Source organism: Vigna unguiculata, chromosome 9, assembly GCF_004118075.2.
Source record: "Vigna unguiculata cultivar IT97K-499-35 chromosome 9, ASM411807v1, whole genome shotgun sequence".
Taxonomy (NCBI): Eukaryota; Viridiplantae; Streptophyta; class Magnoliopsida; order Fabales; family Fabaceae; genus Vigna; species Vigna unguiculata.
Genome location: NC_040287.1, coordinates 15,507,434 through 15,534,687, shown reverse-complemented (window position 1 = coordinate 15,534,687; position 27,254 = coordinate 15,507,434). Strand labels below are relative to the sequence as shown.

The window sequence follows — 27,254 nt, the reverse complement described above, 5'->3', positions numbered from 1 at the left end:
GAAGTACAACATATCTTTAGTACACTCTGTTCTTCCCTATGTTTGTCCAATTCATTCCACTTAACAAGTTCTTCCAATACAAGTAGTTATTATCCTTTGTTTCTCCTACTCTTAACAGCCCAAATCCCAAACAAAATCCTCCTATTCCATCATCACTTTCTCTTATTAGACACTGGTGTATATGTTGATATAGTCATTAAAGAGAATGATATATATGTTGATATAGTCATTAAAGAGAATGATATTGCTATAATATCTCAACCAAAGGAACACTTGTGTTATCATTTTCAGCCCAAAGATCTTTGAAGTCTCAAATACTTCTTGAGTATTAAAGTAGTCAGGTGAAATAGGTTTTTTATCCTAAAAGAGACGGGTGTGATTCAGCTCATATATTTTCTGTTATCCAATATCGATAACACTACTCTATATTGCTTCCAATCTCGTGTTCCATGAAAGGACCCAACACAGTTATCGGTTGTCATTTTATTCGGGTGAAGTTGTTGTGCAAGGAAATTTGTTTTGAGCTTGTTGGATTCAATGATTAACTTGGAGATGTGTTAAAAGAACCCTTGACAGGACATTGGATTGATAGTTTTTGTTCGAAGCCAAGTAAATACAATTTGTAAGCTCCAACTTGAAAGGGAGTATTTGAATAGGCCTTAAATAAGCTTTATTAAAATTTTGTTTTGTGTGTACCTAAGACTCTAGATGTGACTTTATTGTTTTTTACTATTCTCTCTCATCATTGTATCTGAGAACAACTACTATAATATAAATATGGGAACTTAAGAGAGGAATATTAAGCTATCTGAATAATATTGTTTGAATATTTTAATTAATTTTGTTTTATTTCTATGTATTTCTATCTCTTGGAATTTTTGACATTCAGTTTGGCTAATGAATGTGGTTGATTTGGTGCAGGATTCTCAAGATATGAACAAAGCATATGCTGCCATGTTTGCTCCATTTTGGAATGAGATAATAAAAAGTCTGCGTGAGGAAGATTTTATTAGTAATAGGTTAGTCAAAGGAAACTAGATGCTTGACGGTGTGTAGTGTAACGAAGATAAACTGCATATTGAAGTTAATACAATCAGTTAGTTAATAAGTAACGGGGAATTATAGTGTAAGGATTTAATTCACAATTATATTGGCACCCTTGTACTAAAATCCTTTGCTCTTTTTTCTATTCAATTACATGGAATGGAGTTCAAGTGATCATTGTTTTTTCAATGACTTTATGGGCTCGTATTGTTTCTTTTTTTATCTCTGATAAAATACCTTTTTGTTTGTCAAAAATTGTGATATAAGCAGGCTTGCTCTGTATCTTTGGGTTCCAAAATCTTGTGTAGCCAGTTATAGGTGGCTTATTTGTTTATTTTTTACTATTACAGAGAAATGGACCTGCTTTCTATACCTAGTAATGCAGGAAGTCTGAGACTAGTTCAATGGCCTCTGTTTCTTCTTAGCAGTAAGGTAGAACTTCGTATGGAATATGAATTACTTGTAATGGATAATGAAGGCTTGTATAGTTTACCACGATTCCATGTATTGATTTGAGTTAATCTCTTCATGTTCAGATCTTGTTGGCGATTGACTTGGCTCTAGACTGCAAAGATACTCAGGCAGATTTGTGGAACAGGATAAGTAAGGATGAATACATGGCCTATGCAGTGAAGGAATGCTATTACAGTGTTGAAAAAATATTATATTCATTAGTTGGCAATGACAATGAAGGAAGACTTTGGTATGAATTTCATTATTCATTCTCTGAAATTTTCACTATTCTATTTGAAATATTTAAACCTTTTGATCATAAAATGGGGAATCTTATTCCAACTGGAATATTCTGACAACATTTGGGAACTTTGTCCTGTTGTGAAAGAGGAGGTTTAGATGCAGTCCATGCAATTATAAATGGTATCCACATGAGGAGTATGTTTTGAAATGCTAGAGGGAAACAGACTGGAGAAATATACTTGAATTTCTCAATCCAGAATAATCGAGATAGCATTAATTGTCTACAGCATACTTATATTTATCAAAAGAAAAAGAAAAATATATACATTACGCATGGCCAAAAACAAACGCATCAACAAAAGCTAAAGAAACCTATAAAAGGATTGAAATTGAAGTTGGTAGTCTACTAAGACAATGATTTTTTTTTTTAATTTTGTGGCAACAACTGCTGAGTTAAATCTGCAATTATGACAAAAATGATTAACTTTTTAGACTTAAATTCCAGGGCATTATGGATTAATTATTTATCTGATCTAACACTACGTTAAGTTACCTTAATTTGCGATAGAAGATGGGATTCAGGCATCAAATTTTGTGATTAGGTTTTTTTTGTCTGATCTAACACTATGTCAACTTCCAAATTTTCTTCTCTCTTTATCAGTGCATTGCTTTCTGCTTTGCTTACATATGTTTCATGAAAGATTACCAATATTTTGACAGGGTGGAAAGAATTTTTCGTGAGATCAATAACAGTATTGTAGAGGGTTCACTTGTTTTAACCTTGTCTCTAAAGAAGCTTCCAGTTGTTTTATCAAGACTTACAGCATTGTCCGGACTCCTGGTAATTTGCCTGTTTACTACTATTTTTGTTAATTTGAATTTGAATATTTTTGTGTCTGTATATATTGAATTAAGTTTCTAACTCATGTTTCCCTGAATTTAAGTTGGTCAACCAATTCTTTTGATGTGTTTTTTTTTTTTTTGTACGAGTTTGGCTAAATCTCTTATTATTTGTTGTGAAGATTTTAACTGGTTTCTAGGCCAAGAAATATAACTTGTGAGTTTGCTTACTATTTGAACAACCTCATTCACGTGTGTATTGAATGAAAAAACTTATGGCGAACAGAATGTTTTCAAACTGAAAAAGAGTTGTAATTCTCTATTACAGAAACTTATACAACTGTTATTAAGGAGACACAGAAAACAGAAAAGAGAAGTATCTCTAAAAGTCTGAAAAAACTAAATTTAGTTGTATGTGAGGTGTCTGTTTGCTCTTTAATAAATTATGGTGTTTGCTTTTATTATGGTACAATATTTTATGAACGAAATCATAGAACCATATAGACTATCCTATCATTTAGCGGTGTTTGATGTGGATGCATTCTTAATATGTATTTATTTGATGGGGATGCATTTTTCATATACTTATTTCAGATTCGAAATGATCCTGAACTTGCTAAAGGTGCTGCAAAAGCTGTACATGACCTGTATGAAGTTGTAACTCATGAACTGGTTTCCTCAGATTTAAGGTATATGCTTGCATAAGTATGATATGTATGCTCTGTTAGACTAGGTAGCATTTTGGGGAAAAATTAGCAATTTTTGACTTTAAGTGTGCTTGTTTTGATTTTGTCCTATACTTGTTTGAATCAATTCAGTCTTCTACCCTATACTTTCTTACGGCGTTTGTCCCTCTACTATAATAATGTTAGATCTTACTGTTTAGTTGAAAGTCCTCTTCTTTCCCAAACTAGGTTAGTTCATCAAAAGATGAGGATGGAGGTTAAAGTTGGCAAAAGCCAAATTTAAAACACTTTTTTATGATAACTAAAATTATGTAATTTCATCATCTAAAACCAGAGGTTCAAGTCATAGCTAATTTAATGCTTACATTTTTTGTCCCTTATTTTCACTAAATAATTTTTGAGATTGATTGTGCTTTCCTCTAGATACTGGATTGCAATCAACATATCAACATGTTGTAACTTCATTTAGAAAAGTAGGATAATGAATTGGATTTTTCAATGGAACCTTATTTTTCTGCCATTTTGCTTTGAATAATATACCCTTACATTCTGAAAATAATTGATCAAATTTGCTGGTGCTTCCTCTTGTCTAGTGTACAACCTTTACTTTAAAGTTGTGGGTTACTCTTCGAGGATCAGATGTGTCAATATGACCCAGGCTGCTGTTACTAATAACCCAATTTCCAAGGAGTTTCTTGGGAATTAATGTGAGAAACACCACGATAGAGGAACAGAAATGATATGAAAATGTTAGCCGAGGAAATTGAAACCAACCTTTGTGAACTTCTTAATTTTCCAGGGAGAATCTCGATACATGGAACCTTTTAGCTAGAGCTAGGGACGAGGGACGACTCTTTTCTAGGATAATTTGGCCTAATGATCCTGAAATTGTAAGTTCCTTTAATTTCCATTCAATTCATCCCTTTTTTTTATATTTAAATACATTAAAGTAATTTTTCTGGTTGTAGAAAGAGCTTGTGAAGCGGTTGCATCTTCTTCTTACAGTAAAGGATTCAGCAGCAAATGTTCCAAAAAATCTTGAAGCCAGGAGAAGATTAGAGTTTTTTACAAATTCATTATTTATGGATATGCCTTCAGCAAAGCCTGTTAGTGAAATGTTGCCGTTCAGGTATACGCATGTGTATCCAAAAGGTTTGTGGTGAATTTTCTTTTACTTCTTTCTTGTGCTCCATATTCACCTTTTCCTTTTGTTTTTTATTTTGTATAGTGTTTTCACTCCATACTATAGCGAAACTGTTCTTTATGGTACTTCCGAATTGCATAAAGAGAACGAAGATGGAATATCTACTCTTTTCTACCTTCAAAAGATATTTCCGGGTAATATTTCTTGTTCTTATATCCTCTCCCCTCACAAAGAATAAACACATGTCAAAGTTCAGAACACTGGTTTGGCTCTAGTTATCGTTATTATACATTCATTATTTCTTCACATGTCAATTGCTCTTGAATTTTTATTTGTTGAAAGTTGTTTTGTTCTTGAATGTTCATTCCTAGTTGCTTTCCATGCAAAATACATCACTTCCATGGTCACTCCAATTATAATCATTTTTAAAGGGTGAAGAAACAAAAGGAAAGTGAATTTATCACCTTAATATCTGTCAAGACGCTGTTATACTAAAAGCAGAATCTATTTAGAGATTGGTGAAGGACAGGAGACGTTTTTTTTTCATCTCTGATCATGTTATTTTGGGATAGAGTTTGAATAATTTTGTATTTTAGATGAATGGGAAAACTTTCTTGAAAGAATTGGTCGAGGAGCATCCACTGGGGATGCAGAACTTCAAGAAAGTTCTAGTGATGCCTTGGAACTTCGTTTTTGGGCTTCTTATCGAGGGCAGACTCTTGCTAGGACAGGTTAGAAATTTCTAAGATCTCTTATTTGTGTTTTCTGTTTTCATAAGACATAAGTTGAGGCATAATTACTGTATTTCCAGTGCGTGGTATGATGTACTATAGGAGGGCTTTAATGCTGCAGAGTTTTCTGGAGGGCAGATCACTTGGAGGTATCTGAATATGAATGTTGTGGACTGCAGTATGTTATTCTGATTTTGGTTCTAATGAAGTTTGACATAGATATTTTTCTGGCAATCTATTTTTTTAACAGTGGACAATTATCCTCAAAACAACTTCATTACAAGTCAAGATTTTGAATTATCTCGTGAATCACGGGCACAAGCAGATTTGAAGTTTACTTATGTTGTATCATGCCAAATTTATGGTCAACAAAAGCAGAGGAAGGCACCAGAGGCTGCAGATATAGCTTTATTGTTACAGAGGTATCAATTTATGTGCTCACTTTTTCCAAGTGCTAATCAAGTAAATACTCTAATAATATGAATGTATGTTATATACGGGATTCCATACTGTGTACCTCTTCATGTGTTTTGAGGAAGCCTTGGAACTCCAAACTTCTTAATTTGTTTGCTTAAGAATTTTATTATTTTATAGTGGAAGTTGTTCTAATTAGGAAGGATATTACTGATAGGTCATCTCATAGGGTTCATTTTTTATCCAAGTGATATGAACTTCATGTGGAATCACTATCACTGAAAGTTTATTGAGTTACCCCTTGTTCTTGTTCTTGAGATATTAGCATTGATAGTTGTGGCCTCTGACTCTATAAACACTCCATTGTAGTCTTTGATCTGCATAATAAGAACATAATTTGTTCACAGAAAAATAGAGAATGACTCCTATACATTTTCTTGATCTTGTCCAGCAGTAGCTTAGTGTTTTCACATCTTATATAGCAGTACCATAGCATTGCGTAGCTTAACTGTTAGAGATGATAAAAAAATTGTGAGATTAATTGCTCTATAGTAGTCAATTGCACTTGTAGAGAATAGTGTTGTATTTTAAAGTCAAGTTGCTATTGCGGAAGAGTGGAGTGACACAACACGATCATGTTCTGTGGAGCATTTGGTCTTTTATGTTTTTTTTTTTTTGGTTTTATTATATCTTCTGAAAAGGAACACTTTCATGCCAGCCCTCAAGCCGCACAAGAGGAAAAGAGATGAACCTTCTCCGTGTAACCTTGTAGTGCATTCCATCTTTAATTCTATTGGATATCCCACATCGTCTAGAAATAAGTCAACTTACAATATAAAAGTGGATGTAAACCTCACCTTACAAACCAGTTTTATAAGGTTGACTTAGGGATAAGATTTACTTCTTAAGATGGTATCAAGCCATCTGAAGTCTATCCTAGTCAAATTTGTTGTCTGTTGGATCTATCGTATTATCCGCTATCAGATAACTCATTAATATCTAGTCTCACGCTAAAGATGTATATGCTCTTAGTGTGAGGGAGGTATGTTGAAGATCCCACATCGACTAAAGATAAGACAAATTTATATGTATTCTATGTGGGTGTAAACCTCATCTTACAAACTAATTTTGTGGGGTTGAGTTAGACTTAAAGATAACTGTATGTTCCATCAATAACAAAAGATAACTAAGTTTTCTATGTTTTCTTTTCTTCTGTTGCAACTTGGCCAGTTCAACATGTTCTACAAAAGTCTATTCTCAAGTAATGCAATATCACTTTCTGTTTCTAATATAAATAAATGAAATTTGCAAGATTAGGTTCTAAACTAAAGATTTTATTAAGTGAGGGCAACTGAACAATGCTCATATTTCAATTAATCATGATTATCAAACTTGTGAGTTAACTCTGACGAGTTTACGTTTCTACACACCGCTTTCGAGTTAACTCGGTATAAACTCGGTAGAATCGGGAGTGAACTCGGTTAATTCGCCCAAACTCGCGAGTTTGTTAAAGCAGAAAATTTTTGAATCCAAAACAACATCAACAATAGTAGTTTGGTGTGTGAAACTCGAAAAGAAAAGAAAAACTCGTTGTGATTAGATTAGGGTTTCACCGCGCAATTGTCTCCTCACTGTGTCATCGTCGCTCTCGCCGCTCGTTGTGCCACCGCTTGCTCACTGCGTTATCACTCATCGCACAGTCATTCGTGTCGCCGGTCTCCATTTTCATTCTTCCCCATCTAAGTGTCGGGTCTTGTTTTCTATTCCAAAAAGGCGGGTCTTTTTCTGGTTAGCTGTTGCACCGCACTCTTTTGGAGAAAGGGATTAATGGTTGTAATTTGTTAGGTGGTGTGCTACAGCTTTTAGGAAAGGTAATATATATTAGATTTTTTAATTAATTAGGACTTTTAATTTCTTTTTTTAATTAAGAATTAGGGATTACTTTTAGTTATTTAATAATTGTATAATATGTTTTTGATACGATCATTGTATATAAGGACCGTATAAGAGTATAAAATACGTATAGTGGTTGCTGTTTCTGTTAGGAAGTTAGTTAAAGGCTGTTAGTAACTAATAAATAGGAAGAATGCATTCTGTTATGAGGCATTCATTCATTCTTTTCAGAGAACAATTTTCCCTTCTGTATCCTCTATACTCTTGCCTGTGAATGAGATTCGGATTCTATTCTCACATTAGAATCCCTATTGTTCGTTATCAATCTTCGAATACCCTGTATTCCTAGTTGGCTTTATCAGTTTTTTAATGTTGTAATTCAAAACTGAAATTACGAGTTTACGAGCTCTCACGAGTTTTCTAAACTCTCGAGTTTCACAACCCTTCAAGTAATAGAATGGGGCTCTAGTAACTTTTTTCAAGAATAGACGGTTTCTTTATTACAATTTCAGTTTTTCATTTTTCTTCAATACTTTTGGTGCTATATATTATGTAATATTAAGATTTTTTCTTCATTATCAGGAATGAGGCACTTCGAGTTGCTTTTATTCATTCTGATGAACCATCTGATGCAAATAGTTCGAAAGTGTTTTATTCAAAGCTTGTCAAAGCCGATATAAATGGGAAAGATCAGGTGGAGAAAAACTATATATTCTAGTCTGGGATATTATATTCTTGTGTTGTCAATTATAAGTTATTATTCCATTCTAATGAAGAAAAATACTAGTTTTGTTTTATATATTTTACTTTTTACTGTCGTCTTTGTTTTTCATTTCTATAACATGTTCCTTATTTTCACCTTGTACACAGGAAATATATTCTATTAAACTTCCTGGAGATCCAAAGCTTGGAGAAGGAAAACCTGAAAATCAAAACCACGCGATAATTTTCACTCGTGGTGAAGCTGTTCAAACTATTGACATGAATCAGGTGAAGACATGTTTCATATGATATCATTTGTTTTCTTGTTCTCTTTGCCATCTTTTATACATTTTTTTATTACAAGATGTTTTAAATTGTGATACAACAAATGAGAAGGACTTAAGGTATAGACTTTTCTTTTCATCTAAATTTTCATGTTTTGGTTTTTCCACTATAAATTCAAAAGCCTTAATTAGCTATATAAAATCTGGTTAAAGTTTTCTTATTTGGTTGCACTGTTCAATTATTGAATATTTAAATTACTTGTATTCATATTTTAAATTAGTATTTCTGTCACTTAATTCCATGTAAAAGTAAAAATGTTTTCTTGATATATGTTTCTCTTAAAGACTAAACATATTATAAAGTATGGTACGTTCTCTGTCTTTGTTTGACTTGGCAAATTAAGTTTATGTAATTTAATCTGATAATTTGAATCTGAAGGACAATTATCTTGAGGAAGCAATGAAAATGAGAAATCTTCTGGAGGAGTTTCATGCGAATCATGGCCTTCGCCCTCCAAGCATTCTTGGAGTAAGGGAACATGTTTTCACCGGAAGGTTTGGCATTGACATTTATGAATTTGATAAACAAGGTGGTATTATTGAGCTTTCACTGTCTTTATCTTGCTTATATATTGCTTGCTTCACACCTGCTGCAGTGTTTCATCGTTGGCTTGGTTCATGTCAAATCAAGAAACTAGTTTTGTAACCTTGGCACAACGAGTTTTAGCCAATCCTCTCAAGTAAGTTTAGTTTGGGGTTCATTGTCAATGGAAAAGCAAAATTTTCTCATTATTTAAAATTGGCCAATTCATAGCATAATACATCTGGACATTTATAACCAACCATGCCTATGGATTTGTACAAGCATAACATTGTAACCATGCCATTTAATAATGAATTAATTTGGTGAATTTACGATCCAATTAGCTATAGTACAAGGCTTATTATCTTGCTATAAACTATATATGATCATTCTCCTGAGGAAAAATCAGCTGTTTTGCTCTTTAATCAAAAACTCATGCTAGGAATCATTATGCACTTTAGCATCTCAATTATGCTGAATCTCAAAGCACATCTATCATTTGCCTTTACATGAAAAATAATATTAAAAGGAAAAAATAAAGAATAAGGCATCATGAGGGAACTAGACCAAACCCATGATAAAAAAAATACACGACAAGCTTCAAAAGAAGCTAAATACTCCTGTACATAATAATAAGTTGATACCTATTATAAAATGAAGCTTTCCAAACCGAGTAGTAATACCAAAATATTTTAAAACCGAGAAATCAGCTATGGTTTTATGCATTGGTTCAGTAGAAGATATGTCAGTATCGTCATTTTCAATTTTATATTGTATGAAGCTATGCATTTTTGTAGATCTTTTGAATCAATTCATCCTTTTTTCTTAATTGGGAATAAAAATATTGCAGAGTTCGTATGCACTATGGACACCCCGATGTATTTGACAGAATATTTCACATAACTCGAGGAGGGATTAGTAAGGCATCCCGTGTTATTAATATTAGTGAAGATATATATGCTGGTAAGAATTACATTGCGACCTACTTTCATTTGAGGTCACCCTGGAATTTTAATCTTAAGACATCCTATTCAGTTAATTTCATATCTATTTAAGAACTATCCTATTACAATGATAACTGCCATATTTTGAATGAAGATCATGTGTTTTCAAAAGGAATCTGTATTTCCCAATGATCAATGCTATTGTGAATGAGTGGCAATCGAGGCAAAAGATAAGATGAGGAATAGATAGAAATTTAAAGTTCATCTATTAAGGCAAACATGAGAGAATCTACATAAGATGATTTTTTTCATTTGAGGAAAAGACCAATAGAGTCCCCAAAAATTGATGTAGAGGATACCAATCCAGTACTCAAAATCTACAGGAAGAGCATGAAAACTCTTGGGAAACAACTACATAGAAAAACTGGCTTAAAAATGGAATTTAATCTTTTGTTGAACTTTAAGGGTTTACTTTTTAATTTTGAAGAAATAAAATTAAAAAACAGCATGGACAAAGTTAGACAATGAGTAATTGCTATCAAATTGATGATATGCTTTTAAAATGTAATATTATAAAATGCATAGGATTGGAGTTTGTCTCTTATTACCTTCTGTTAGGCATAATGGATATGATATTCTACTTTGAACTCTTTTATCTTCCTAGTGTTTTTTTAGTTTTATGTTGACCTTTTTTGTGTAATTAATCTTATGGATTCAAGTCATGGTATACTACAGGTTTCAACTCCACATTGCGGCTTGGAAATATCACACACCATGAATACATTCAGGTTGAAAATATATGTAGCTATTGGATGCTTTCTGCATTCGGTTCAATGCAACTCTTCTTTCTCTTATTCTAACTGCTATCTTCTGTAGGTTGGAAAAGGAAGGGATGTTGGGTTGAATCAGATTGCACTCTTTGAGGGGAAAGTGGCCGGTGGTAATGGAGAGCAAGTTCTTAGCAGGGATATTTACAGGCTTGGACAACTTTTTGATTTCTTCAGAATGCTTTCTTTCTTCTTCACAACTGTGGGTTATTATGTCTGCACCATGGTATAGTTCTTAGTCTCTGAAATTTTTTGTTGAAAATGAGTAACATTAACTTGTCTTGGTTGTCTAATAAATTTTATTTTTACTCTTGCAGATGACAGTCCTTACTGTATATGTATTCTTATATGGAAGAGCATACCTGGTAATTCAACACGACTTGTTCAGTTATCTTTCTGTCTTGCACCACTTTTTGGACTCCTTTTGCTATGCATTCTTGTATCACCTTACTGTAGAAGGATTTAAATAATATCCTCCTGATTATTTGATATCTATGTTTCCCTCTATCAATTTTTCTTTTCTATACTGATAAATTTATTGCCTTGCTTTTTGCATAAATAAGTTGATGCTATTATTTCTATGTAAATTTGCTGAGATGATCGTCTTTTCTTTCTTGCTTTGTAACTTGTTAGACTTGAGAAAGATACACAAGAATATTAGAAGGAATTTAAGAGTGTGTTTCCCTCCCTTAGGATCTCATATTTATAATCATTTTGGATACATCAGGTACAATGTATGAGAGGGAAGAGAAAAGAATTCTAAGAGATACATCTAGGAACTAGGTTTAGCACAAAGCACATAGTATCTTTCAATAAATCCCATTTAGGACTATTTATTCTAGAAGTTAGATTAACTAAATGTTTCTCGAACATCAACTATTGTCCCCAAAAGGGGTGTATTTTTTCTTGTGCTCAAATAGTAGAACTGTTACTGTAATTATTCGTGAAATTATTCACTGCCATTCAATATAGCTGTTTTCAGTTATTAGTCTTCAGAACTTGGGTGATCATTTGACTAGTGTAATGCAATAAGTTCTTGCTGAGGAATAACAACGATTAGTTCTATGTTGATGATTAATTGACATATACTTCATATATGGAGCTATAATTATGGTAAAAGTAGTTGTGGGTTGCATTGGCTTCATGAACTTGAGCAAGATAAATTGGAATTCATTTGGGTGGAGGCTTTCATAAAATTCAATGCTAGGTTACCTGTTAATTTGGCTTCACCCTTTATTCTGTAGTACTAAAATCACTCTTGCACTGACTTGTATATTGGCATTTTAGTAGCAGATATTCTGACTTTTATCTTGCCATGTGTAACAAAATCCTAATGAGACAGTTGGCAAGTTTTATTATTTAATCACCTTTTAGCGTTGTGAAATTAATAGTTAGGTAAAGATTTCATTTTCATCTGGTTTGCATGTTATATCTGCAATTGTGATGCAAATAATTTGCTGAAATTTATCTAAAGTCTACAATTTGGCTATAAATCTCTACTCTTCACTTTTCCTTAAAAACTGATTTTCTTCCTTGATGATGCTTCCTCTTTCAGGCATTTTCTGGTCTTGACGAAGCTGTCTCAGATAAGGCAAAATTGGCGGGTAACACAGCACTTGATGCAGCTTTGAATGCTCAATTTTTGGTTCAGATTGGCGTTTTTACTGCAGTACCAATGATAATGGGTTTTATACTTGAATTAGGACTGCTGAAGGTTAGTTTACTTGTTAAGAATGTCAAAACTGTGATTGCTCCTGATGCATTTAGGAAGTTATATATTAGCCTTGCTGTATTTTTATTCTGTATTTTTATATTAGCCTTCATCTATTTGGCCTGGTATTAATGATTAACATGATTTTTCTCTCCAAAATTCTAAATAGATCATTGGTAACAATCAATCTGTTAATTTCTGGAGTGATGCTCGGCTTTTTAATACTTCTATGTCTTAGCATCATGGGTCATCTTCTGTTGTTTTGGGTCTAAGGTTTGTGATGCCAAGAATGACCTTGGTTTGCACATCCCAATTTCTTTAAGCAATATTGAGGATATTGGTAACATCAATTTCTTAGTTATTATTACAAGGTTTATGAACCTGTTTAGATGATGGACACTTAATATGAAGACTGCTCGTGATGTTGGTCTAATACCAGTTTTGTTTCTCATTCTTTGGGAAGACTATTTGGTCTAATAACATTCCACTAGCTAAACCTTTAGTTCTTTGGATGTTGTTACATGATCGTTTATACCACGAGGCATTAGCTTATATTGAGTTGCATTTTATGTGATCTTCATGAGGAAAGTTTGAGTCATTTTTTTCTGAGTGTGTTTTTGCTAAGAATCTTTTCTCCTGGTTAACTTTTGTTTTTCCTAATTTTTCTTGTTTTTTCTCTCTAAAAGAGCTAGCCCTATAATTTGTGACATTAGGCTTACTATAACCTTCGTTGTTTGGATTAGATGGAAAGCTAGAAATCATGTGATGAGTTGATGGCTGCCATTCTTGCAATAGAGATCTCTAAAGCTAAAATCTTGAAATGCTTCTAACTTCAATGTCACTCCTCTTTAGTTTGAAATGGTTTACTGTGGAGGTTGAAAGCTAGTTGGCAGAAGGTTCTTAACATTTGCAAAGATATGGAGTTTAGAGTCTCCCATATCTTTCGTTAGGGTCATAAATATGCTGATGGTTTTGCTGACATTGCTCTTGTTAATAGACTGGTTTTTCTTTTGTTTGATTCTTTACCTTCCTGTGTTCATTTTTCTATTTTTAGAAATTTTTTAAACCTCCCGGAGTTTAGGTTTTGTTAGTTTTTGGTGGCTGTTTTTTCTTTGCATAAGGTTCCGTTTGATCCCCTCATGCTCTTTAATGTGCCAACTAGGTTGTCAAAGTTTCATTGTAATGCCTAACATGATCTTATAAAAAAGACAAGGAAACAAATCAGTTACAAATATGCCAATAAACTCTAGGCCCTATGGATGGATTTGAATCATTACATGGATATATGACTAGGTCTAAATCCAAATCCTGGGAAAGGAGAAAATCACAAAACATAATGAAGTGGTATATTGTTCAGGGTGAAAAAAGAAGGAGAGAGTTGATGCTGGAGATTCCAAATATTGGGAGTTCAACATTCGTGGTTGAAAAAGGATTGCCATGGTTGCTAATCAAAGGAAAGGTGGATTTCCCATATTGGAAAAAAAACGGGTGGATTTAGTGTACCTATTGTAACAAATCACACTACACAAAGGATAAGTACTATAAATTACATGAAAAACCTTAAAGCTGAGAATGGGAGAGAAAGTTTGTCCAGCTGAATCATGAGGAGATTGAAACAATAGGATCCCTCCTTAGTAAATTGGAGAAGCCCACAAGTACATGTTCCTCTAGTCGAATTAATGTTTCTAATATACCCATTATTGGATACTAGGTTCTGGAACCACTGACTACGAGTTCCTAATACTTCTCCCATATTCTCCATGCTCTAGCAATAAAAGAATATTTCCACATCGGATGAAACCCTTATAATTAGAACGGGACAAGGAGAGATCCAAATAAGTTTTGTCCATAATACTGAAAAATGTCTTTCATGTCTGTAGATTGTCTACCAATTTAGTTTCTATACAAAAACTTGCGGAGGGTCTCTCATGTAATGCTTGAGAATGAATGACCTTTACTACATTGAGGATCACAATTTTCTTATTGGAAGTCACCCCATCTTTTTTAGTCTCCCATGATGAACAAAGAAAAAGCGTAATCATTCCATTGTCACCTAGGACACCTTTCTTTTTTAGAAAATAGGTTTAATGGTGAGGTGTGTTAGGTTGCTAAACACAAGTGTGCACCTATCTTTGTTAGTAATAGAATGAGCTCTTATGTTCCTAATATGCTAAATGGAGGCTGAAGCATGTTTCCTTAGTATGCCTAGATATTGTACTGTATGAGCAATGTTCTCCATGGTTGCCTTTTACAGTGGGCTTTCCTCGAATATTTGATTGCATGACAGCCCCTTTTCCTGTTGTCATTGAAAAGCTTGTGTTGCAGTTTCCTCCAGTAAAGGACACTGCCATCCATATAGAAATTGAAAGATTCTTCCTCTTTCAAAAGGTTCATCATGCGTGGTAGCATTTGTTTTGTAGATCTTCAGATTTTGATATTGGTCTATTTCAATTCAAAATCAAGTCAAAATTTCATGATATTTTGATGTAGAGAGAATCCAGTTTGGAATTAAGCACCCTGCTTTCAATGTCATAACAGGCAACAAAATCCTTTTTCTATGAAAAGGTGCTACTTATGTAATTCCAAATTTCTTTAGCAGAGGAATGCCACATCCAGGTCCTTCACAATCTATGTTGTCTGGTCTTGACCATCCTTTTAGAATCCTCTGGAATGTGTTGGCTCCATTGCAAATAATTATTTGACCATCAAACAGGCAGGTAGCCACCTCATTTGGAAGATCATTAGAACCCATATGAGCAAATTTTTAGCCATAGGGGAAAAAAAGCAAATGGCAAGTTTGCCGATTAGAAAAACACTCATATCTACTCAAGAGTTATAAGGTGGCTTAGTAGTAAAGTTGAAAGGGAAAGGGTGGGAGAAGTTATGACAAGTTTGCCGATTAAAAAAAGTTCAGATCTACTCAAAATGAGCTTTCGGAAGGCTACGAACCTTCTGCCATTATGATTGCTGGTGTGAATCACTTCTGTCCCACCACTATATTCAGGGAAGGCAATGGCAGTAGCTGGCGGATGGTGCAGTGGAAATAGAAACCTCAAGATTGGTAGCTCTAATACCAACTTGAATAGTGAGACTATAAAGAAATATTTCATTAATTTACATTCTCAACTCATCTGTTTTTAACAATCACGTTGTCTTAAAAGAGGAAATAAAATCTATTGGAATGAATGTGTAGATTCTAAGGATAATTTTGTCCTAATAATTCTCTACTTACATCAAAACTGATCCAAATAAAAAGTATGGATGGTATTGCCCAGTTTTGAACGGTTATTTCTAAAACTTGTATTGAGGGTTGTAATTGAACTGGTTTATAATATTTATTCGCAATGCCAGTTTTGGTGAAGGGTTCCTGATAGAATTGATTGTTTTGGTGTGGTTTTGACTACTATGTTTTCTGTTATTACATTTCTCAAATATATTTCAGTTTTATTATAGAACTTGCTCTTCTCATTTGCTTTTTCCCTAATCTTGCTGCTATAATTCTACATGGTTGTGAGGTCTTTATAAAATGTTTGCAGGCTATTTTCAGTTTCATCACAATGCAACTACAGTTGTGTTCTGTCTTCTTTACGTTCTCATTGGGAACTAGAACTCACTATTTTGGACGTACCATTCTCCATGGAGGTGCAAAAGTAAGGTTTTTTTTTGTGTGTTGACTTTTTTGAAAAGCTCACATATATAGTTATTTTGAGTGACTTAGATTTGTGTTGGGATTTTTTACCACAGTATCGAGCTACTGGGAGAGGGTTTGTTGTCCGTCACATAAAGTTTGCTGAAAATTACAGACTATATTCTAGGAGCCACTTTGTCAAAGCGTGAGAAATTTTTTCTTGATTTATAATTTCTTCTTTTGGTTGAGGTTGAAGGAAACTGCATTTTGATTATTAATTATTTGCAATGCAACAGGCTTGAAGTGGCACTGCTTCTTATAGTTTATATAGCATATGGGTATGCAGAGGGAGGTGCTGTTACCTATGTTTTGGTAACTCTTAGCAGTTGGTTCCTTGTCATTTCTTGGCTTTTTGCACCTTACATTTTCAATCCCTCTGGTTTCGAGTGGCAAAAGTAAGTCACCTGCTACTTGATTACATCATTGGTTTTAATGTTATATTTTCTTGATGGTAAACACCTCATTTGGCCCTCCGAAAGAGAATAAATGTTATTTTGATCTTTTTATTATTAATATATTAAAATGTTCCTTCAATTTTTATTTTGGATGTCAAACCAATCCTTCTGGTGGACCAATTAGATGTCAAAAGTGGCATTTGATGACTAATTTGATATGAAAGTATTGACAAATGGAAGGCCACTTTGATGTCTTCATTATGAAAGGAGAAAACTACGGCAGTTATGTATTTTTGAGAGGACCAAAATACGTGTTCCTTGATTTTTTAGTTGATTGCAGCTAGATTTTTAAATGGGTCATTATGTTTTTGGAAAGGTGCTGAAATCATACTATTGTGTGAATAATTGTTGATCATCCTAGTATGATTTGCTGGTAAACAGGACTGTGGAAGATTTTGATGATTGGACAAGTTGGCTTCTTTACAAAGGAGGTGTAGGGGTAAAAGGAGAAAATAGTTGGGAGTCTTGGTGGGACGAAGAACAGGTTAACATTTAATTTTTCACTTGATTGTAATAAGTTTAGGGTCAAAATAGAGCAATGCTCAAGTTGATTGAGGGTTTAGTTATTCTAAATGGAGCAACACTTTTTTCACTCGAGCTATATCATTATAAAGCAGTTAGTTAAATTTTCAACCATATACACGTATATACAATCTCTTATATTTTTCATGTACAACATGCTAGAATAACCTTCATGCAGATGCCGGATCTATTAATTTAACATCTAATAGTGCTCACTTTTTATGCAGATGCATATCCAAACTTTGAGGGGTCGCATTTTGGAGACAATTTTAAGTGCAAGGTTCTTCTTGTTTCAATATGGTATTGTGTATAAGCTGCATCTTACCGGAAAAGATACATCGCTTGCGGTAAAAATCTTCGTCTGTGGAATAGATATTTGTCATGTATTTTGTCCTTGTATAAACCATAATATAAATGTCTTCTTTCATCTTTGTACTAACTATATGTTCTACTCGTATTTATGAAAAGGCTTATTGCTTCTGGTATTTCAACAATAAGAGCTTATATACTGTCTTCGATATTTTTTTTAGGTATATGGATTCTCGTGGGCTGTCTTGGTTGGAATTGTCTTGATATTCAAGGTTTGGACTTTTCCTAATAATATGATCTTTTTCACAATTTCTGTTTTTAAACACATCTTATTTTAGTATTCTAATATTTCCTTGCTTTGCAGATCTTTACCTATAGCCCAAAAAGTCGGCCGATTTTCAGCTAGTGTTGAGATTTTCCCAGGGAGTCGTATCTATAGGCCTTGTTACAGCTGTGTGTCTTGTTGTTGCCTTTACTAGATTGTCAATAGCTGACCTTTTCGCAAGCATCCTTGCATTTATCCCTACTGGATGGGGAATATTGTCAGTAAGTTCTGATTTATTTCTATATGATTTTTCTTTTGACAATAGATGTCTGTGTTGGAAAGCTACCTTAATTGCAGCCTATCGGAATTAGCTATTAGTAACTAGAAAAGGCCCGTGTTTTGGTGCCCCTACATCAAATGAAAAGGGTTGTTGATGTTTCTTTCAAGAACAAATAACGGCGTTCCATAAAAATCCCATAATTTTTATAATAAAGTGTGATGGATGGTATTTTTGCAAGGGTTTTCCCTAAAAAGTTCTCACCAGGAATACAATATTACATGATGTAGTTGTGGTATTACTGTCTCAATAATTCGCCTAAGTAGTACTGTAAAACTCATTGTTCACTCTTATTTGGTGCCTCAGATTGTCACTGTCATTCTAAAATTCTGTTTTTTCCTTTTTCGTGAATCACACTACGTTGTGTATACACGTTTAAATCTTCCAGGAGGAGGACTGAACGGATCCATTTGAAGCAAGTTACAGCTTCTAACGTTTGTTAAATTTTGTACACTTTTCAGATAGCAATTGCATGGAAGAAGATAGTTTGGAGTCTGGGGTTGTGGGATTCTGTCCGTGAGTTCGCTAGAATGTATGATGCTGGAATGGGTATGATCATCTTTGCACCAATAGCATTTTTATCATGGTTTCCTTTCATTTCCACTTTCCAATCTCGGCTTCTCTTCAATCAAGCCTTCAGCCGTGGTCTTGAAATCTCTCTCATCCTTGCTGGAAATAAAGCCAATGTTGAGGCTTAGGACTTTCCATCTTATATTCTATCCATGCGGGACTTGTATATTATTATACATGTATATTATTTTGTAGTTCAGTGTTGAATTTTTGTACATTTAGTCTAAAAAAAATGAAAGGTATTTTTTAATGGATCTGTTAGATTTTGTCTTCTTGACGACTTCAGTTGTATAATGCATTTTGTCCGGTTGGCTTAGATGAAATACCCATTCTCTCGTGTAGCTTTAGTTTTGTAAGTATTATTCATCATGAATACTATGTTAACAAATTTAATAGTTTCACTAAATTAAGATGTGTCCAAAATGCATTTGTCACCGTATTTGTACTCATTCAATCTACTATTACAAATACAAAAGTCACTAAAATAAAATCAATAATTATTGTATTTTAGTTCAATGATCATGGCTCATTCTACAATAGATATATTGAGTAAGCTTATATGGTTTACATCATTGTAAGAGTTGTGAAGTTAGTTATTTTCAAAGTGGAATATTATCATATTGGTTTGTGGTTTGTGTGAGATGTATTGATGATAGGGATTGAAATAAGATTAAGATGACTCTACTAATACTTGAAAACAAATAGAGGAAAAGGGTTAGAAGTGAGAGTCAAACGAGGTTCTTGTCTAATGCCGGTAGAAATCGAGTTTGATAGGCATAAAATTCACCTTATCACATTCTATGGTAGAGTATGAATCAGAGAAGTCTAAATATGTTACAGTTATAGCTCTTGTGAAGCAAGAATGAATGAGCAATAACAGGTGCAAAATCTTAGGGTGATAACATATGGAGGTTGTGTCAGTAATGATGTTGAATGATTTGTAAAAGTTTAATATGACTATGGATGATACATGGTTAGAAACTGTTTGTGAATATTTTATGAATTAGTAGTTTTGTTCTATTTTTATTTAAAACTTATAAGTTTTAAATCATCTCTAGCTTACCCTGTGTATTTTATGAATGATATTGTTATCTGTCTGTCGCGATCATGAAAATTCGTGTGAGCAAATGATAGTGTAGGTATGACAATGGAGTAGTTGTGAGGCTGGATTGGAAGAGAAACTGACACAAAGATAGTTTTGAATAGGTATAGCTTATATTATGATATATTAGTTTGGTTAAATTATGCTTTTGGTGTCCATTTTTGTTCAAAAATATCAATTTGGTCCCTTTATTTTTATAAGTCTCTATTAGGTTTCCATTTTCAAAAAATGGTATTATTTATGCTATTTCTGTTAAATTGGGTTGAACGCCAGAAAGTAACAATTACCGATGGATTTATATATGTTAAAAATTATCCGTCAGTAATATTCACTTTTCTTGTAATGAAACATCAATGCACGAAGTAAAACAACTACCATGAAACAAGACTTAAAGGTAGAAGATCCAATATTCAAATAAAACACTTGTGCTATAATGATTATTTTCAATGTTATGGGAGTGAAGGTAGCAATTAAGGAGTGTAACAAACAAAAACCCTTAAATATTTGTTGTGTAGTATTGTTTTTCAACTTTTAATAGGCTAAGACAACATTTGTTGTGTAGTATTGCTTGTCATTCTACACCCTTGTTTTTAATCCCTGCACCCGCTTTTAATCATGGTTTATGCTGCTTGTTTATTTTTTTGCACACTCATGTAATAACTCCACCATCCTATGGCGTCTTCTCCCTGCACCTCCAAGACTTCTTCTGTACTCCCAAAAAAGACCGTTATACCCTCATTTATAAGAGTGGGTGAAATTCGTTGGGACGCAGTAAATCTTATTTACTGCGTCACCAACCTCATGCACCCCCAAAACTTGACTCTCTTAGTATTTTTCTCTTCTCGCGTTTCGTCGTTCTTCATTCCAATTGCTCTCGTTCTCTTCTCCCTGGTCCTTTTCTGTCCTTCATTCATTCTGTGGTCCATTCATAAAAGTTTGCAAATTTTTTTAGGAAACGGATTACAGAATCCGTTTCACAGTGTATGAAACGGATTCTGTAATCCGTTTCCTAAAAAAATTTGCAAATAACCATGGATTTCAGAATCCGTTTCTAAAAAAAATAAAAAAAAAATAGGAAACGGATTACACAATCTGTTTCCAAAAAAAAAACCAAACGGATTTCACAATCCGTTTAAACCAAACGGATTGTGTAATCCGTTTCCTGAAAAAAAAAAAAAAGAAGAGGGGGGGACGTGGGTGGTGCTGTGTTGTGTGTGTGGGAGAAGAGAGAGAAGGGGGAGAAGAGGGAGGAGACGTGTGGGTGCTGTGTTGTGTGTGTGGGAGAAGAGAGAGAAGAGGGAGAAGAGGTGTGCAGGGGGCAGGGGGTGCAGAGGAGGGAATCTGCTTTTAGGGGTGCAGTGCAGTGAATCACAGGGTATTTGGGGGTGCAGTGCAGTGAAAAATAATAACTCATTTTTTAACCATGGGCAAAGACGAAATTAAGATAAGTTTTGGGGGTACAGGAGAAATCATTGGAGGTGCAGGGAGAAGCCCCCCATCCTATTTGTTTTCTTACTTATGTTGGACCTCGATATTTACATGTGTTTTTAACTTCTGCACCCTAAGGATAATAAAAAATGTTTTCAACAACAGATAATTAAATAATAATAATAATAATTAAAATTAAAATTAATATAAAAATGTCAATAAAAGACTATATTTTACTCTACGGTTTTCCATAGTCTTTTCAAAATAAATTATGATAACGAATCCAAAACCTCTTTTAAAATTCTTTTCTGTTTTAGTTCGTTGTCCTGTCGCGATTTGAGTTGTAACATCTTAAAAAGATGAAAAAAGATTACTTAAAAATGTCACTTTAAGAAGTTTGATGAGAGAGTTCTTAAAAGAGAAAATTTTCACCACCCTAAATTTGAAAAAAAAAAAAAAAGTTAACGGTGAGGACCAAATTGAATCATTTTTAAGAAAATGAAGACCAAATTGAGATAACGAAAAATTTGATAATCAAACTAAAATTTCATAACAAATAGAGGGATCAAAAGAGTAATTTAACAAAAAAACAACATGAAAAAATTATCTTATAATAATATGAAGACAATAAAAGAAATAGCATGACCGAAGGATCTATCAAGTGCTGTCAAAGAAAAGGATCAAAGGTTGAGTGTTCCTCAAAAGGAGATTGAGTTAAACAAAGTGCTTTTGCTAAAGGAGAAAGATAATATTGAAGAAGCAAAACAAGATATGTAGAAGTAGTTGGCATCACTGTAAAATAAAATAAGACAAGTTGATATTGACAAGGAGAGACTCGAGGTTGTGAAAAGTGAAACTGGTGAATTGTCAATTTTGTAACCGAAATTAAAGGAGGAGATTGACCTTGTCAGATCTCAGAAGTTGGAGCTTTTGGTTGGGTAGACAAGCTCAAAGCTGAGAAGGCAATGTTTGAAGTTGAGCGTAGGGATGGCAACGGGGCGGGACGGGTTTCGCTATCCCATACCCATTTTTGTAAAAAAAATTTATCCTCATTTCCATACCAAAATTCAACGGGTATCAAACTTTTATTCCATTCTCACCGGATAACGGGTATAATCTTGTACCCATATCCATACTCATTTTCTTACTACTTATTAATTTTAAATAATTTTTATAAAATAATTAAAAATTATGGTAAAGGAAACATAATATTATCAAATATTCAATATTATAAGGATAGTTATTTCTTCGATATCAAATACTTTAAAATAAATTATAATTGTTTACATTTCAGATTATAGTACCAAATAAAATTTCATGAAAACCAAAATAATTATTAAATTTTCAAATATAATGAAACATAGTTGATAAAATATAAAAAAATATTTTTTTAAAATTAAAAAAAATTCAAATTAAAATATATTTTAAATGTTTGTTTACTTCAATCTTTTAAATTCTAATAAATCTCTTTTTTATACACTAATAAAAGTTATAATACATCATTTGATCAAAATGATACAAAGAACAAATAATAATTATAATAAAAGTTTAAAATAAATTATAATTGTTTACATTTTAGATTATAATACCAAATAAAATTTCATGAGAACGAACACATTTATTAAATTTACAAACATTAATGAAACCTAGTTGATAAAATTTAAAAATATTCTTTAAAAAATATAAAAGGAAAACAAATATTCAAATTAAAATATATTTTAAATGTTTTCTTACTTCAATCTTTTAAATTCTAATGAATCTCTTTTTTATACACTAATAAAAGTTATAATACATCATTTGATCAAAATGATACAAAGAACAAATAATAATCATAATAAAAGTTTAAAATAAATTATAATTATTTATATTTTAAATTATAATACCAAATAAAATTTCATGAGAACCAACACATTTATTAAATTTGCAAACATTAATGAAACCTAGTTGATAAAATTTAAAAATATAAAAGGAAAACAAGTATTCAAATTAAAATATATTTTAAATTTTTGTTTACTTCAATCTTTTAAATTCTAATGAATCTCTTTTTTATACACTAATAAAAGTTATAATATATTACTTGATCAAAATGATACAAAGAACAAATAATAATCATAATAATAAAATTTTAACATAGATCTTATATCTTTTGAACTTCAATTATGTTGGATGGTGATAAAAAAATATTCATGACAATTACATTAGATTTTTATATTGTAGTAAATAAAAGTTATTTATACAATTATAGTGAAAAAATTACAGTATAATTGATAATGAGTTAGAAAATAAAAAATAAATAGATAACATATATCAAAATAGTATTCTACATAATGAAAATAAACAATAAATAAAAATATTAACAAATTAACAAATGTTTACAAACAATTTGAGAGACTATTGAAAGAAATCGCACAAAAGAAAACAAATGTATAATTAAGGGTATGATAAGTTGAAAAATATCTTAGAGATCTAAGAAAACTTTTCAAATATCAACGTATATACTCAGTAGTTGAGAAATAACAAAAAAATTCAAATATGAGACATAAATATTAAATATAATAGAAATATTAAATACTTACATTGAGAGTATTAAACATTCTCATGTGAAAGGAAAATATACAATAAATAAAAATATTAAAAAAAATAGAAATATTCAAATATGAGACATAAAAGTTATTTAATTGACATACATATTTTTAACATAATTACATAAAAGTTATGATAAGATGAAAAATATAATTGAAATGCGAATGAGTTTCATGACAAACCAAATAATTAGACGAAATAAATAAATAATACACACACACACACATATATATATATATATATATATATATATATATATATATATATGGTTACTTAATTAATTGTGAATATTTTAATAATTTAAACGGGGACGGGTATTATGGCGGGGATATGTTATCCCCATACCCATCCCTATACCCAGTTGAAAAAATCGGGGATTCCCCATACCCATACCCATACCCATACCCAGTTAATGTGGGGATTCCCTGTGAAAACGGGGACGGATTCGGGCAATACCCATGAGGACGGGTTTATTTGTCATCTCTAGTTGAGTGGGAGCTTCTTGATGAAAAAAAAGGAAACCTTGTAGAAAGAAGTAGAATTAATAACAAAGGAAAGGGAGGTGGTTTCCACTTTTCTTAAGAATGAGTGTGACCAACTAAGAACGAGTGTGCAGGCACCTACCATTTTCCATTGACAAGTCGCACAACACATCCTAAGATACATCGAAACTAGTCCAATTAATGGTATCTTCTTTTCTACTACCAATGATATGAAAATGAAGGCTTTCAGCGACTCCGATTGGGCTACATGTCCTACCACAAGACATAGTGTCACTGGCTATTGTGTTTTCTTAGTGACATCTTTGATTTCTTGGAAACCCAAGAAACAAACTACAGAGCCTTAGCTAGCACCACCTGTGAACTATAGTGGTTCGGTTACCTCTACACGATCTACATGTTCAACCTAATGATCAAGTTGTCCTCTATTGTGACATCCAATCAGCTAGAAATATTGCCCACAATCCAACTTTCCACGAACGAACGAAACACATCGACTTGCACCACCATATGGTTTGGGAAAAATTTAATAGAAAACTCTCCTATTTACTTCTGATTCACTCCTCCGAGCAACTCGTCGACTTCTTTACCAAAGCTCTCCATCGCTCATTTTTTAAACTATTCTTCCCAAGCTCAAAATGATGAGTATACATCATCCAACTTGATGGGAGGGTACTGGAACCCTATTTTTTGTTATGGTTAGTTAAGGTTAGTTTTCCCTTTTCCCCCTTTTTATACAGTCTATTTAACATAGGGCTTTTAACCTTTGTAAGGATGATTCTAAACAATACACACGAAGACAATATTGAAAGTTTGTGTTTACCTTTCCTCTTCTCTAATATTTCTCTCCTGCTCCCTCTCACGAGATATGACCCCTCACATCCACTTAGTGACTTTTTTTAGCTACAAAGAAAGTCTCGCACTTCCACAAATGTTCCTGGAGGATGAAGATTCTAGGGTTTCAATAGACGTGAAATTGTTATTTGGTGTTATAAGTATTGAAAAGAAGACTAAAATTAATAGCAAATATAAGTATTGACAAGAAAATTAAAGATAATGGCAACAAAATTGGATTGAATGTTTTGGAGAAAGATTGCATTCAAAATATGTAATCTAAAATATTTAAATATTCGTGACTATATAATTTAAATGGAATGGAAGTATAATGATTTTTTAAGTTTAGATTGATTATATATATATATATATATATATATATATATATATATATATATATATATATATATATATATATATATATATATATATATATATATATATATATATATATATATATATATAAGATTTCAATCTTCGATTCATCCTCGTTTTTTGTTTTATTTTTTTAAATGTGTTTTGTGTGTGTGTGTGTCTATGTGTATCTGTGTGCTTGTGTGTGTTTGTGTATATGTCTCTGTGTGTCTGTGTGCCTGTGTGCCTATGCTTGTGTGTGTGTGTGCGTCTTTGTGCCTGTGTGCCTATGAGTGTGTATGTGTGTGTGTGTGTGCTTGTGTGTGTGCTTGTGTGTGTGTATGTGTGTGTGTGTGCTTGTGTGTCTGTGTGTGTGTGCCTGTGTGTGTGTGTGTGTGCATGTGTGTGTCTGTGTGTGTGCCTGTGTGTGTCTATGTGTGTGTGTGTGTTTGTGTTTGTGTCTATGTCTGTGTGCTTGTGTGTGTTTGTGTGTATGTGTGCATGTGTGTCTCTGTGTGTGTGTGTGTGTCTCTGTGTGTCTGTATGTCTGTGTGCGTGTGTGTCTGTGTGTATGTGTGTCTGTGTGTGTCTGTATGTCTGTGTGTATGGGTGTGTGTCTGTGTGTGTGTGTGTGTTTGTGTATCTGTGTGCCTGTGTGTATGTGTGTGTGTGTGTGTATGTGTGTTCGTGTGCTTGTGTGTGTGTGTGTGTGTGTCTGTGTCTGTGTGTGTGTGTGTGCCTGTGTCTGTGTGTGTGTTTGTGTGTCTGTGTGTGTGCGTGTGTTATTTCACGTCATTCCAAATTGAGACCAAATTTATAACTTTTATACAAATGTTACAATAATATTTTTATTCAAATTGATATTTTTAACAAAGTTAAGTTTGTTTAAATTTATATTTTACATTGGACTTTTTTTATATTATAAGCTCCAAGTTTAAATTGATGTTTCAAATATTTATATATCAATAATTTATACACAAGGTTAGAATTAGTTTAAAAATAACAACCTTATAAATTCAAACGTAAAATTTTAAAATAGTTTTGTAAGTATCTAGGGGTGTTATTATGGGAGTGGATGATGCTGGATTTGTGGAGAAAACTATGTTTGATGGACTGGTTGTATCATATAGACTTCTCCTTTTATGGGATTTGCTTAGCATCTCTCTACGGGAGACATGAAACATTTCTTCCTCTTCCCTTCTGAGTTCTTTACTTGCAAAATCTTTTGTTTTATGCAAAAGTGCAGGCCCAAACGAATAACTTCAGTATCCTATATGCATCAGTTTGTGGGCCAACTAATTCATATGTTTCACTTCACTTGGCATCTAGGGACCCAGATGAAGAAATGCTTCAAGCATCAATTTACTTTTTGGAGGTACTAGTGGGCCAATTCGTCCATGAAGTTTACTCCTTTTTGAATCTCTTCTAACACCCAGCTTTCAACTTTCCAGATTCAGTCCCACAAATTTATCCATTACGTTTTTAAACACCTAAGCCATACAAGTAAAGAAAGGAAAAGAATCAATACGTTTGCTGGAGGAATGATATGGTTTTAGCAGATGTTGAAGTGTCTCCCCTCTCATGGTAGGAAAAACCCACCAGAGATCCTACAAAGAGTGAAACAACAGAATCACAATATTATGAAAAAGTCCAATTTATTTTTCATTTGAACTTGAGCTGCCTCCACTCATTTTGTTACAAGAGAGTGTAACTCGAAAGTAGAAGAATGATCTGGTTAGTATTTCAGTGTGATCCATGCAGCATTAGTTCTTTAAAGACATGTAAGTATGTCAATGACATAGAACATG

General features: G+C 32.9%; 1 protein-coding gene across 2 annotated transcripts in view; it reads left to right on the top strand.

Moving 5' to 3' along the window:
• The window catches only part of LOC114195919 (callose synthase 10), a 56,812-nt gene extending 37,761 nt beyond the window's left edge, over positions 1-19,051 (top strand). Inside the window, exons 24-51 of one of the 2 annotated variants that reach the window (XR_003606599.1) lie at positions 922-1,019; positions 1,395-1,476; positions 1,581-1,747; positions 2,461-2,581; positions 3,175-3,269; positions 4,066-4,156; positions 4,235-4,395; positions 4,495-4,604; positions 5,007-5,141; positions 5,222-5,290; positions 5,392-5,563; positions 8,031-8,142; positions 8,319-8,438; positions 8,874-8,989; positions 9,091-9,174; positions 9,868-9,980; positions 10,697-10,749; positions 10,838-11,014; positions 11,106-11,153; positions 12,344-12,502; positions 16,036-16,149; positions 16,244-16,332; positions 16,424-16,582; positions 17,024-17,126; positions 17,392-17,511; positions 17,695-17,745; positions 17,838-18,019; positions 18,537-18,968. Coding sequence is in view for 1 of the 2 variants with exons in the window: in XM_028086366.1 (XP_027942167.1) it covers positions 922-1,019; positions 1,395-1,476; positions 1,581-1,747; positions 2,461-2,581; positions 3,175-3,269; positions 4,066-4,156; positions 4,235-4,395; positions 4,495-4,604; positions 5,007-5,141; positions 5,222-5,290; positions 5,392-5,563; positions 8,031-8,142; positions 8,319-8,438; positions 8,874-8,989; positions 9,091-9,174; positions 9,868-9,980; positions 10,697-10,749; positions 10,838-11,014; positions 11,106-11,153; positions 12,344-12,502; positions 16,036-16,149; positions 16,244-16,332; positions 16,424-16,582; positions 17,024-17,126; positions 17,392-17,511; positions 17,695-17,787; positions 17,852-18,019; positions 18,537-18,773 (3,366 nt within the window). In the remaining variant the exon portion in view is untranslated. Of the gene's footprint in view, positions 1-921; positions 1,020-1,394; positions 1,477-1,580; positions 1,748-2,460; positions 2,582-3,174; positions 3,270-4,065; positions 4,157-4,234; positions 4,396-4,494; positions 4,605-5,006; positions 5,142-5,221; positions 5,291-5,391; positions 5,564-8,030; positions 8,143-8,318; positions 8,439-8,873; positions 8,990-9,090; positions 9,175-9,867; positions 9,981-10,696; positions 10,750-10,837; positions 11,015-11,105; positions 11,154-12,343; positions 12,503-16,035; positions 16,150-16,243; positions 16,333-16,423; positions 16,583-17,023; positions 17,127-17,391; positions 17,512-17,694; positions 17,788-17,837; positions 18,020-18,536 lie in introns of both variants that reach the window. The other variant, XM_028086366.1, reaches the window with a different exon arrangement.
• The last annotated feature ends 8,203 nt before the right edge of the window (positions 19,052-27,254 follow it).